This window comes from Alligator sinensis, unplaced genomic scaffold, assembly GCF_000455745.1.
Source record: "Alligator sinensis unplaced genomic scaffold, ASM45574v1 scaffold551_1, whole genome shotgun sequence".
NCBI classification, from domain to species: Eukaryota; Metazoa; Chordata; order Crocodylia; family Alligatoridae; genus Alligator; species Alligator sinensis.
This window is the reverse complement of record NW_005842526.1, coordinates 870,745-882,952: the sequence shown is the minus strand read 5'-3', so window position 1 is coordinate 882,952 and position 12,208 is coordinate 870,745. Positions and strand designations below refer to the sequence as shown.

Here is a 12,208-nt window from a genome sequence, read left to right as displayed (position 1 = left end):
ATCATCTAGTCCAACCCCCTGCTCAAAGCAGGACCAGCCCAACTACATCATCTTGAATCAAGGACTTCACATTCAAACCTCAGCCTCAAAAATGTTGGTCTATATCTGTACGTGTTCAAACCCAACCGTGCCTCTCTCCTTTCTCCCTCTTACCATCTTTTGTCATAGAAATGTGCATCCTCTATCCAATGTGAAGAGAAAGTACATATTCCTCCAGCTAGCACTGTCATCTAATCCTCAACACCCACCCACCCCCCCAAAAAATTGACAAAAATAATAAAGAAACGAGTTATGAAGGGCTTATGGAAATTCAGTGTTAAGTCAAGCACATTAAAACTCTCCCTCAAGAGCTTTTTGCTGAAACATTGGGTTTTAAACAAAACAAAGCTTTTCAAGAAAAGTTGAAAGCCAAGTGATTAAAAACCAATCAATCAATCAATCAATCAATCAAAACAAATCAAAATTACTGGTTTTCTAGTGTTAAAACTGAAATTCAACTGTTCTTCCTTCAGGCATTTTTTTTTAAATTTCATCCATTACTCCATCTCTTTATTTGCTGCCTATCTGGAATTCAAATCATCTGGTCTTACGTTGTATAAATAATGTGCCGTGCTATTGTTTGTTCCTTGAGTCATGGGCCAACGTTGCTGAGTACCCCTCATTTTCCAGTGTTTGTCTAATAAAATGCATGTTCAATTTATTCTCTTTCCCGATCTCTTTTTATTCAATCGAGAATTAATGTACATAGGAAGTATCCCCGCGGTCTTGCATATTTTGCTCTCCAATTAACCCCCTGCAATTTACTGACAGCAATGGTAATAGAAATAGGGTGGTAACCCTTTAAAGAATCCAATGGAGCTCAAAGTGTTCGGTGTTTCGAAGCCACCAGAAGCTCTGCAGAAAAACAGAATATGAGCAGCTAGATTTTGGATATTTTCATATATTTTGGACTCAATATATGGAATACACTTGTGCCCATTTTAGTTTTTTCATATTATAATATTTATAGGAGGAGCAAAGGAACCGCAGCAATGGATCTGGGAACGTCCTGACTCTTATGGCTGGGTGTAGAGGGAAATAAAGACCTGCAAGTATGACCCAAGCCTTGGAAAGGATCACTCACCTCCTTCCCCAGTTGCATTACACTTTGTGCTCTCTGACAGAGTGTACCCGCTTCTCCTACTCCAAGAAGCTGGAGTAAACATTTATGTGTGCAGATTTTTATAGTTTGGTATCTTAGCTTCCTTTTGGCATCCCAACAAATCTGCCGTAATTTATTACTTTGGTGTTCAAATACTATCGCTGTAAAAAAAAAAATTAGGGGATGAGTAACACACGGGTTATAAATCTAGTTTCTGCATGCAAAGATTTTATTGCACACCTTGTACTGAACACAGTTGCTGCAGGGGTTATTAAAAGGCACTGCAATGGCATCATGGTACTTGGAAATGGAAAAAGGCCCTGAGATCACTCCTTTGAAGAAGAACAGAGTCCCCTCGTGGAAGTTGCATGTGATACTCAGATCTGTTGATTTTAAAGGAAGAAGGAGCCGTTCAGCTCATCTGGGCTGACTTTCTGTATGAGTCTCCAAACACAGTCCACCGATAATAAGTTCCACCAATGACCAGTTAAATGCACCTCGTTCAATGGAATATATGGCACCATGCCAAAAGAGAATGAAAGGGGAGGGAACCCATTTCATACGCCCTTTCATCTCATTGCTCCGGGACATCTGCTGGCAGCATCTTTTCCTTGCAAAAGAAGCTCTAGCCTCTGCACTTAGAGAGGGACGATGTTAAACTTCCCTGGCACAAGACAGCTGTTGTTAAAAAAGTCCAGAGACAAATTCTGTGGCCAACGCCGTTATAGGGGAAGTCACGGCAGATTATCACCATACTCCCTTTTGGCCTTCCCATCGAAGCGGCTGTGAGATACTGAATTCATTGGAGTTCCTGCAGGTTGACGCCGGTAACCAATGTCAGAACTCAGCTCCCAACAAGAACCCTTAACACCTCCGCTTTCACTGCTAAAACCCTGCCCAACAGTCCTCTGTCTGACACAACTCCCCATTGATTTCACAGCAAGAGCTGTGTGCAAGGACTGAGCCGGGCTGTAAGACAGCCAAGTGGCCGAAGACATCTGTTCCCTATCACATTGTGGCAAAGGTGCTGCTTTACCACCAATAGCTCCTCTATTATCACAGCCGCTTCACTAGGGGTGTGGATGTGCAGCAAAACAAATGTTGATATCAAGTTCAAAGCAAATGCTGCAGGAACCACCAGGTTCCCCCCCCCCCCCCCCTTCTTTTTGTACTAAATCCTGCTATGAAAATTATAGAGTAGAGAATGTGGGTTCGCTTTATGAGTCTGCAGGTTGCCAGGCTATGAGGTATTCCCTACGAGCCCAGCGATTAGTGAAACAGGGAAGGTGGCCCGCTGCCAGGCATACCAAGCTGATGTATTCAGTGAAATGGTCTGGGATAATGTGCGGCCAAGCCCAGCTCTTTAAGAGGATAAAAAGTGGGAAACACTAGCCCCAAACTCACAAGGATCTTCCTTCCTTTGCATTTCAGCGATCTCAGCCTGCCAGCTCCTCTTACCTCTTGCTGTGAGAAACCATGGCTCAAGTCATTAAGAATTTTAGCACTTCTTCAGCCGGTATCCCAGTAGGCCGAACCAGCTTCAGCTCCATCTCTGTGTCCCGGGGAGGCAGTGGAGGTTTGAGACAGATCGGCGGGGGTTTCGGCAGTAGGAGTCTCCACAGTCTAGGTGGAAGCAAAAGAATTTCTATTAGTGGAGGCTATCATTCAGCTAGATCTGCGTATGGCTACGGTTTAGGTGGGGTAGGGTATAGGATTGGTGGAGCGGGCTATGGCTTCGGTGGAGGATTCGTACCTGGATCTGGTGGCATTCAGGAGGTCACCGTCAACCAAAACCTCTTGACTCCTCTTAACCTGGAGATCGACCCTAACATCCAAAGAGTGAGAAAGGAGGAGAAGGAGCAGATCAAGACCCTCAACAACAAATTTGCCTCCTTTATTGACAAGGTAAAGTGTGAGTTGCTTCCTCTAAGAAGCCTATCCCTGTTCACCTCCCATTATCGATGTGATAAACAAGCCAGATTGTTCTCACTCGGCACGTCTACACATGCACTTTAACGCACATTAGTCTATTTTAATGCGCATTAAAGTGTCACTAAAAAAACCCCCATGCACTTTCACTAATGCCTATTAAAATAGGCGAATGTGCCTTTTTCTAGTACCTCAGAATGGAGGTACTAAATTTAATGTGCATTAGCAAAAGTGCATTAATGGACCTGTAGACACGCCCAGTTGTCAGTAACAAAATGATCATAATTGGTCCAGATCTAGATTTTTGACTGCTGCACTGGTTAAATGGAAGGCTTCAGTTCAACCTCTGCAAAAATACAGTCATGAAACAGTTTAACCCTTCATCTTTCTTCCTGTCAGCATTTCAATATGCAATGTTTTCAATGTGCAATGATTCTGCAAACTTCTCTTCTAAAACCTGGAGGGACCAATATTGTTCTTTACAGGGGGGGAAATGGAATATAAATAGTTTTTTTCTGCCCCCATCTAGGTAAGAGTGGGTAGTGGGACTTGTTCTTCGGCTAGTGCATATCTCTTCTTAATTAAAAAATGCTGCTAATGACAAATGAGGAATGCAAAATGTCATTGTCAAACCAATTATTTTTAGCAAGACTACTGATAGTAAAGCAAATTTTAAGAAACACTGCACCTCTTTGAATTCCTGTTTAAAATATCAGTGCATTATCTGTTAAGTCCTCATAAGTGCAGGTAAGATGTGGGAATAGTTTCAGCCTCAAAGGGATGATTATCTAAGATATTTCCTGATCTTCTGGTAAAAATTGCATAGAAACGGTTGGCTGTTGCACCTCCCTCCGTGGTTTTATGCCCTCTAGTTTTGTTGTGCATCAGATATACCCGTCAAGGCATAATATACTAAAAAAAAAACCCTTTTCAGAAGATCTTAGTTTGCTTTTTTTAAATGGATGAAGCTCCATGAGATCCTTCAAGCGATATTCTCTCTGGTGGGATTCAGGTCCGGTTCCTGGAGCAACAGAACAAGGTTCTGGAGACCAAATGGAGCCTCCTGCAGGAACACAAAACGGCTAGAAGTAACATTGAGCCCATGTTCGAGGCTTACATCAGCAATCTGAGACGGCAGGTGGAGGTGTTGGGTGGGGAAAGAATTCGGCTAGATTCGGAGCTGAAGGGCATGCAGGATGTCGTTGAAGACTTCAGGATCAGGTAAGCCAAAGGAAGAGGAACACTGCCCTGTTCTTCTCTAAGCTGAGCTGTTGCTTTCAAACTCATAAGACATGCCATCAGTACGGTACCAACCAAGAACTACGATGACTCTGAGATATAAGGATAACCAGGTTCAGGTATGCAGTGGGCCTGTGCGAGTAAGCAGATATTCAATCTGTCTTCTGATCCATCCACTTCAGATGCCAGAAATCTGATCTGGAGCTCCGGACTGGGTTCCCATTTCGATCCGTCCAAAGTGGCTTCGAAGCTTTAGAGCTGCCTTGGAGATCCGACCATAGGGTATAATGGGGAATCAATGAAATATCTATAACTTTGGGGGGGGTTTTGTCTGATTTGGATTAAACTTTCAGGTATGGTAGCCTCTTCTGAGAGCATGAATCCTGCCAAGTTTCAAGAAGATCAATGCAGGGGTTTGGGGGGAACTGCACCCCAAATTCTTGAAAGCAAAACTCATGTCACGTGCATGTGTTATATCACAGGGGGTGAAAACTGCAGGGATGGTAGCCCCTGGTGAGGCCGCAAAGCCTGCCAGCTGTCAAGGAGATAGGTGTAGGGGTTTGGGGGGAACTGCACCTGAAGCTGCTGACAGGCAAAACTTCTGACATAGATGACCGTGTATGTGTTAAGGCACAGCGGGCTGAAAACTGCATGGATGGTAGCCCCTGCTCAGGCCATGAAACCTGCCAAGTTTTAAGGAGATAGGTGCAGGAGTGTGTGGGAAACTGCACCTCAAGCTGTGGACAAGCAAAACTCGTGACATGGGGGACGCTGTGTGTGTTAAGGCGCAACAGGGTGAAAGTTGCAGGGATGGTAGCCCCTGCTGCGGACACAAATCCTGCCAGCTGTCGAGGAGATCGGTGCAGGGCTTCTGGGTTCTCGTGCCCTGCACCTCTAGTCGCTGACAGGCAAAAGTCATGACATGGGTGTTGTGCACCTGTGCTGATCTTCTTGAAACTTGATCTTCTTGCAACTTGAAACTTCCTGCTCTCAGCAGAAGCTACCACCCCTGCAAATTTCATCCAAATCAGACAAAAAACAACAAAGGTATAGATATTTCATTGATTCCCTGTAATACCTTCTGGCCAGATCTCCAAAGCGGCTCTGAAGCTTTTCCGAAGCACTTCGGAAGCTCTGAAGCACTTTGGAAAGCCTAACGAAGCCAGCGCCTCAATCTGGACATGCTGCTTCGGATGTCGAAGCGTCCGAAGCCTCTCCAAATCTGAAGCATGGTCCGAAGCCTTGCACAGCCCTAGTACGCAATGGTTGTTTCTGTGTTGGTGGGACGTGTTATCTGCCAAAGACCTTGAGAGGGAAACAGCCAAAATATTTTTGTTAACAGCTCTTTTCTGAGCTCAAAGGATGTATTAGTGAGTGTACATTTTAGTTGGTTTCTAATTATAATGATTTATCATAGGCACCCTGGTCAGGTCTCTGTGGTACCACAGGCTGAGAGTCAGGAGACCTGAAGCTGTTCCTAGCTTTGCTCCTCAACCCGATATGTGACACTAGGCAAACCATGCCCCCAAGTTATCTCCTGCAGAATAGAGGTAATAGTGCTGGTCAGCCTTTTGTAACGTGCCTTGAGGTCTCTGGCTAAAACCTGCAACCTCACTACGATTATTAACACCAGTTTCCATCAGAGGACATCAAACTACCTTCTGAAAAGGGAGGGATTATCTCACTTTATGCCTGGGGAAACTTAAGTGACTTGCCCACAGTGACAAAACACAATGGTGGTAGAACTGGAAATCATGCCATGCCCGTTTGATGTCCAACTATGGATTTCACTGCAGGTAGTGCGTTCAGGGGCATGCATCCTGTATCAAGGGGAGTACTCTCAAGTCTTTCCTCTTGGGAAGAGCCAGGCTTGTTTGGCTTGTTTTATGAGCTGTAGACAATCTTTCTTTGAATTTTAGCCTTTCATCTCCCCCTTTTAATTTGGGCTGGGCTGCAGGCCATGCTTAGAGTCAGCCCATTTACTCCCCAGAGAACTAACTGATGTTGCTACGCGCTATTAAGCAAGCAAGCCAAGCCATGAACTCAGACTCTGGTTTCCTTGTGTGCCAGGCCAAACTTGGCCCCCCCTCATGCTCCTCACCTCTGCAGCTCCACTGAAGTCAATGGGATGGGAAGTTGCAGAGCACAATTTGGCCTCTCCTGACTAAGCCAGGCATGTCTCTGCTGAGCTCATATCATGCCCCACCCAATCCTTCCAGCCTGAAATATCACAAGGCTTCTATTCATATAGGATGAAAACAATTATAGGAGGATAAAACATGCTTTAATGAAGATTTACAGGTCCTCTGGGTGGACTTCTTCTGTTGTCTGGCTCCAGGGCACTCTCTTTCCAACTAGGCTGGTCATATATGCCTGGCATGCTAAAAACAGCAGCTGTGCATCATCAGAGAGCTGGTCCTGCAGTTCTCTGATATCTATGGAGGCTTTTGTCCACCTGGAAGATAACGGATCTGAATGACTTCGGTCCATGTTACTGATAGACACAATAAATATATGGTTAAAAAATAACAGCCCAGGAAATATAACAGCTAGCTTGTGGCAAAGGCTCTCTGAATGTATGTGCTGGATGGCATCCAGTTATACTGATACGAGCCATAATAAGACACGCATCTCCCTGTCCTCCCAACAGGTATGAAGATGAGATCCACAAGCGCACAGCTGCAGAGAATGAGTTTGTGGTGCTGAAGAAGGTGAGTGACACTAGCTTTAAAAAAAGAAAAAGGAACATCAGAGTTTAAGAGAGAAATGCACTTTTGCTCCTTCAGCATTTTTGTCTCCAATGGTTCAAGAGATCAAAATGCTGCACAAGCATCTCATATACTACACAAAAGCAGCAGTGTATCCATGCCAGAGCAGTGGCTCTAAGTGCCCACTAGAACTGGTCAACAATATTTTGACAAAAAGGTTGTTATTATCATTATCATTGCTATAAAAAATGAAATTTCATCAACCCTTTTCTTTGGGGAAAAACCCCTTCATTTTGACAACGCCTATAAATTCTCAGCCTGGGTAGGGAATAATCATATCCCAACCAACTCTCTTTCAAATCTCCATGAATGATCAATTCTGGCTGTTCCCAGACGTGTTGGTGAAACATGGAAGGACCCATCAGCTGGAATACAGATGGGAAGTGGTTTGTAATACAGTGCTTACTGCCTTCTTTTTAGGATGTGGATGCTGCCTACATGAACAAAGTCGAGCTGGGAGCCAAAGTGGATGGTCTGACTGATGAGATCAACTTCTTGAGAGCTCTCTATGAAGCAGTAAGGACCCTTTAAATATTCCCAGCCAAGTATAATACCCATTTTCCACCCCATGTGCCAAGCTTCTGTGAAGAAGATGCAACCCAAGAAAAAGGTGGGAAAATGGAAACCCTGCCCCTGACAAGAGGGATGTGGATAACCTGGAGAGGGTCCAGAGAAGGGCCACTCGTATAGTTAAGGGCTTGCAGGCCAAGCCCTATGAGGAGAGACTGGGGCACCTGGACCTCTTCAGCCTCCGCAAGAGAAGGCTGAGAGGCGACCTTGTGGCTGCCTATAAGTTCATCACAGGGGCGCAGAAGGGAATTGGTGAGGCTCTACTCACCAAGGCGCCCCCCGGGGTTACAAGAAATAATGGCCATAAGCTAGCAGAGAGCAGATTTAGATTGGACATTAGGAGGAACTTCTTCACCGTTGGAGTGGCCAAAATCTGGAATGGGCTCCCAAGGGAGGTGGTGCTTTCCCCTACCCTGGGGGTCTTCAAGAGGAGGTTAGATAGGCATCTGCCTGGGGCAATCTGAACCCAGCACACTTTCCTGCCCGTGCAGGGAGTCGGACTCGATGATCTATTGAGGTCCCTTCCAACCCTAACATCTATGCATCTATAAATCTATGACTGATTTTTCTCCGATTAACAGGAATTAGCTCAAATGCAGTCACAAATCTCTGAAACCTCCGTTGTCCTGTCCATGGACAACAACCGTAACCTGGACCTGGACAGCATCATTGAAGAGGTCAAAGCTCAGTACGAAGACATCGCCAACAGGAGCCGGGCGGAGGCAGAGTCCTGGTACCAGAGCAAGGTGACAAGCTGTAGAGTTATGGGGGTTCAGACGGTGGCATTTATTACTGAAGCTAGTCTGAAAATTCTGGTCCATAGTTTGCTGTCAAAAAAAAAAATGCTGTTTTGACAAAATCATTTCAATTCATATCAAGAAAAAAATAATTTGACAAATGTATAGACATGCCACGCTGATGTCCTGCAAAATAAACTGAATGAAACATTTATAATTTACTGAAGCAAAGCATTTCACCTGACCTGGGCCAATATTTTTTTTTTTATTTCAGAATTTCAGTCCATGATGAATTTCAAAACTTTTGACTTTTTCTCTTGTTTTGATGGGCTTGGGTAGGGGGGCAGTGGGGAGGGGACTGAAATCTTCATATTTTTGGAAAGGTTGGAAAAACCATTTGCTGGCTCAAGTTATTCATCACCCAGTGGGCTGCTACTAACCTATAAGAGTGTGGAAAGAAGTTATTTTAAACCATAGCATCCATTATGGCTTACCCTCTCCAGTTAGACTTTGAAAACATAGAGCCTGATTTTCCCCTCAACACTTTGGATCCCATTCTCAGCTAGTGTATCCTGCTGCTGTGGTCAAAGGAGCACCCCCAGCTAAAGGCAGATGAGCATTGGACCCCATGTTTTTACTTGAACTGTCAGCAGAGAAAGAGATAAAACAAGGTTACAGCAGTTTACAAGGACCTGTTGCCACTTATCTCAGGCTCCCAGCAATGTCTAATGGTTTCACACACTTGTGTCTCCCTCTCCTGTCTCTATCTCAGTATGAGGAGCTACAACTCACGGCCGGCAGGCACGGGGACGACCTGCGCAACACCAAGGTTGAGATCACCGAGATGAGCCGCATGATCCACAGGCTTCACTCTGAGATCGACAGCGTTAAGAAACAGGTACTGGACAAGGTGCCTCACAGGGGGCCTAAGGCTGATATTCTGAGAGAAGAGGACAGATGGTGCAAAAGAGGCATTGGCTTTCAGGGGTCAGAGTGGTTGCACGCACACATCCTCCAGGAACCCTTGACCTGGCAGCTCTATGCCACCTCCATGCCTCTTCAGCAAAATGGAAATGTCAGGGGTGGAAGTTGTATTGGTGAAGAACGTTCTACACAGTCTTTCCCCAAGACTATAATAGCCTGAAGAGAGGGAAGCATATAAGACTGTAAGTTGGATAGAGAACTGGCAGGAGCATTGGGCTCAAAGGGTAGTATTCAGTGGCTCGATGTCTAGTTGGCAGCTGGTATCAAGTGGAGCGCCCCAGGGGTTGATCCTGGGGCCGGCTTTCTTCAATGTCTTCATCAACGACCTGGAAGATGGCATAGAGTGCACCAAGTCTGCAGATGGCACCAAGCTGGGGAGAGTAGTGGATATGCTGGAGGGTAGGGCTAGGATTCAGAGACACCTCGACAAATTGGAGGATTGGGCCAAAAGAAATCTCATGAGGTTCAACAAGGAGAAATGCAAAAGGGCAAAGTCTTACAAGGACTTTGCAAAGACTTAGGATGGAGCAATCCCATGCACCGGTGCAGGCTGGGGGCTGACCGGTTGGGCAGCAGCTCTTCAGAAAAGGACCTGGGGGTCACAGTGGACAAGAAGCTGTGTATGAGCCAGCAGTGTGCCCTTGGTGCCAAGAAGGCTAACGGCATCCTGGGCTGCACTGGTAGGTGTGTTGTCAGAAACTCAAGGGACGTGACTATTCCCTTCTATTCAGCACTAGGGAGGCCACATCTGGAGTCCTGTGTCCAGTTTTTGGCCTCCCACTATAGAAAGGAGATGGACAAATTGCAGGAGTCCAGCGGAGGGCAACAAAATTGGTGAGGGAGCTGGGGGACATGACTGATGAGGAGAGGCTGAGGGAACTGGGCTTACTTAGTCTGGAGAAGAGAAGACCGATTGGGGATTGAATAGCAGCCTTCAACTCCCTGCAGGGGGGTTACAAAGAGGATGGAGCTGGACTGTTCTCAGCAGTGGCAGATGGCAGAACAAGGAGCAATGGGCTCCAGTTGCAGCAAGGGAAGTTTAGGTTAGATATTAGGAAGAATTTTCTCACTAGAAAGGTAGTAAAACACTGGAACAGGTTACCAGAGAGGTGGTGAAAGCTCCATCCTTGGAGGTTTTCAAGACCCAGCTTGACAAAACTTTGTCGGGGATGATCTAGTCATGGTTGATTCTGCTTTGAGCAGGAGGTTGGACTAAATGACCTCCTGAGGTCCCTTCCAACCCTAATTTTCAATAATTCAGTAATCCTATGGTTCTATAAGACTAAGTTACAGCATCACTATGGCTGCTCTAGTTTACTCAAAGGTTGGTAAATCATCTCGTGCTAGCCCAGGAGAATGAGTGTAAATGTGTCTTAAGGGCACTCAGTGGAAATCTGGCACACCTCAGGACCAGTGTCTTCAAGACTGTTTCATATCAAGCTAGGAGATACACAAAAGAGCTCAAGGATGTGAACCCCAGCGCTGCAGCCTCCACACATGCACTGCTTGCCATACTTGACAGTTCCTCTGGAAACAGAGAGTTTGCACATCCTGCCATGCTCCATCTGGGATTCACAAGTGCATGTTCTCCTGTCCACAGTGTGCCAGTCTGCAGACAGCCATCGCCGATGCTGAGCAGCGCGGGGAGCTGGCCCTCAAAGATGCCCGGGTCAAACTGGCTGAGTTGGAGGATGCCCTGCAGAAGGCCAAGCAGGACATGGCCCGCCAGCTGCGGGAGTACCAGGAGCTCATGAACGTCAAGCTGGCACTGGACATCGAGATCGCCACCTACCGGAAGCTGCTGGAGGGCGAGGAGAGCAGGTGGGTGCATCACGAAGTAGAGATATCAGTTATTTTTTCCATTTCAACAATTCTCCAGGGTCTGCCCAATATTCCCTGGTCGTTTGCTGAGATGCTACATTACACGGTGCTATAGTCATGGGTGCCAAACTCTGTCATTGCTCATAGCAACCATTCATAATAATATCATCCTTTTTTCTTTCCATCACAGGCTGGCTGGAGAGGGTGTTGGTGCAGTGAACATCTGTAAGTATTGTGACTCTCAATTGCCTGATACGCACTCCACTGAAGAGTAATTATTCCGCAGGACAGAGAAGGAGGTGGAGATGGCACAATGCAACTGAGATACGAGGCTGCAAACAGATGTAGCAGTAAACAGGGAGTGTAAAATGGGTCTGCCACTCTGGACAGGACAGAGACAAGAGCATCTGAACTATTTCCCCTAGGCCAGGTCTTGAACCTGCATAGCCTCTGTCTTGTAGCTGGTTTCCAGTTCACTATTGTGCACCCATAAACTGCCATGAATCCCTAGGCTGGGCCTCCAACTATTCAATATTTCCCCTCAACCCCTCCTACGCACCTGTGCTCTTACTGCTGGCAGCAAGAAAGGGCTAATCTGGGTGCATGCTTGTCAATGCTACATCAAGGCAAAAGCTCAAATGTTTGAAATTCTATTTAATGAAACACTTCAACGTTTCCCAAATTGAATATGAACTTTTGAAAAAAAGGACACCGATCCCTCTCCTCCTCAGCCATCTTAGGGCCACAAATTCATCATATTTGACCCAAATGTAGTAAATTTACTATTTGTTGGGGGTAAAAGTCATCCACGCCTACTAGGGAAGGACTGGTCTTTATCTCACACGGATGTAAGCTGAAGGTAACATTATACTGGGGTATACAAACAGTAACAAAGGGAAGGATCCAAACTGAAAACAATTAATTAGAGAAGAGGCTAATGACCTATGAGGCTATGATTTCAATGGGTGTTACTAGGGAGGGATCATTGGGGAAGCAGATAGCAGTGAAATCTAGTATTC

General features: G+C 45.8%; 1 protein-coding gene across 1 annotated transcript in view; it reads left to right on the top strand.

Annotated features, from left to right (window-relative positions):
* Positions 1-2,617: 2,617 nt before the first annotated feature.
* Positions 2,618-12,208, top strand: part of LOC102371761 (keratin, type II cytoskeletal 6A) — a 9,897-nt gene continuing 306 nt past the window's right edge. The window contains exons 1-8 of the mRNA XM_006031731.1: positions 2,618-3,046; positions 4,083-4,291; positions 6,960-7,020; positions 7,498-7,593; positions 8,229-8,393; positions 9,157-9,282; positions 10,969-11,189; positions 11,380-11,414. Coding sequence (XP_006031793.1) covers positions 2,618-3,046; positions 4,083-4,291; positions 6,960-7,020; positions 7,498-7,593; positions 8,229-8,393; positions 9,157-9,282; positions 10,969-11,189; positions 11,380-11,414 — 1,342 coding nt within the window. The remainder of the gene's footprint in view (positions 3,047-4,082; positions 4,292-6,959; positions 7,021-7,497; positions 7,594-8,228; positions 8,394-9,156; positions 9,283-10,968; positions 11,190-11,379; positions 11,415-12,208) is intronic.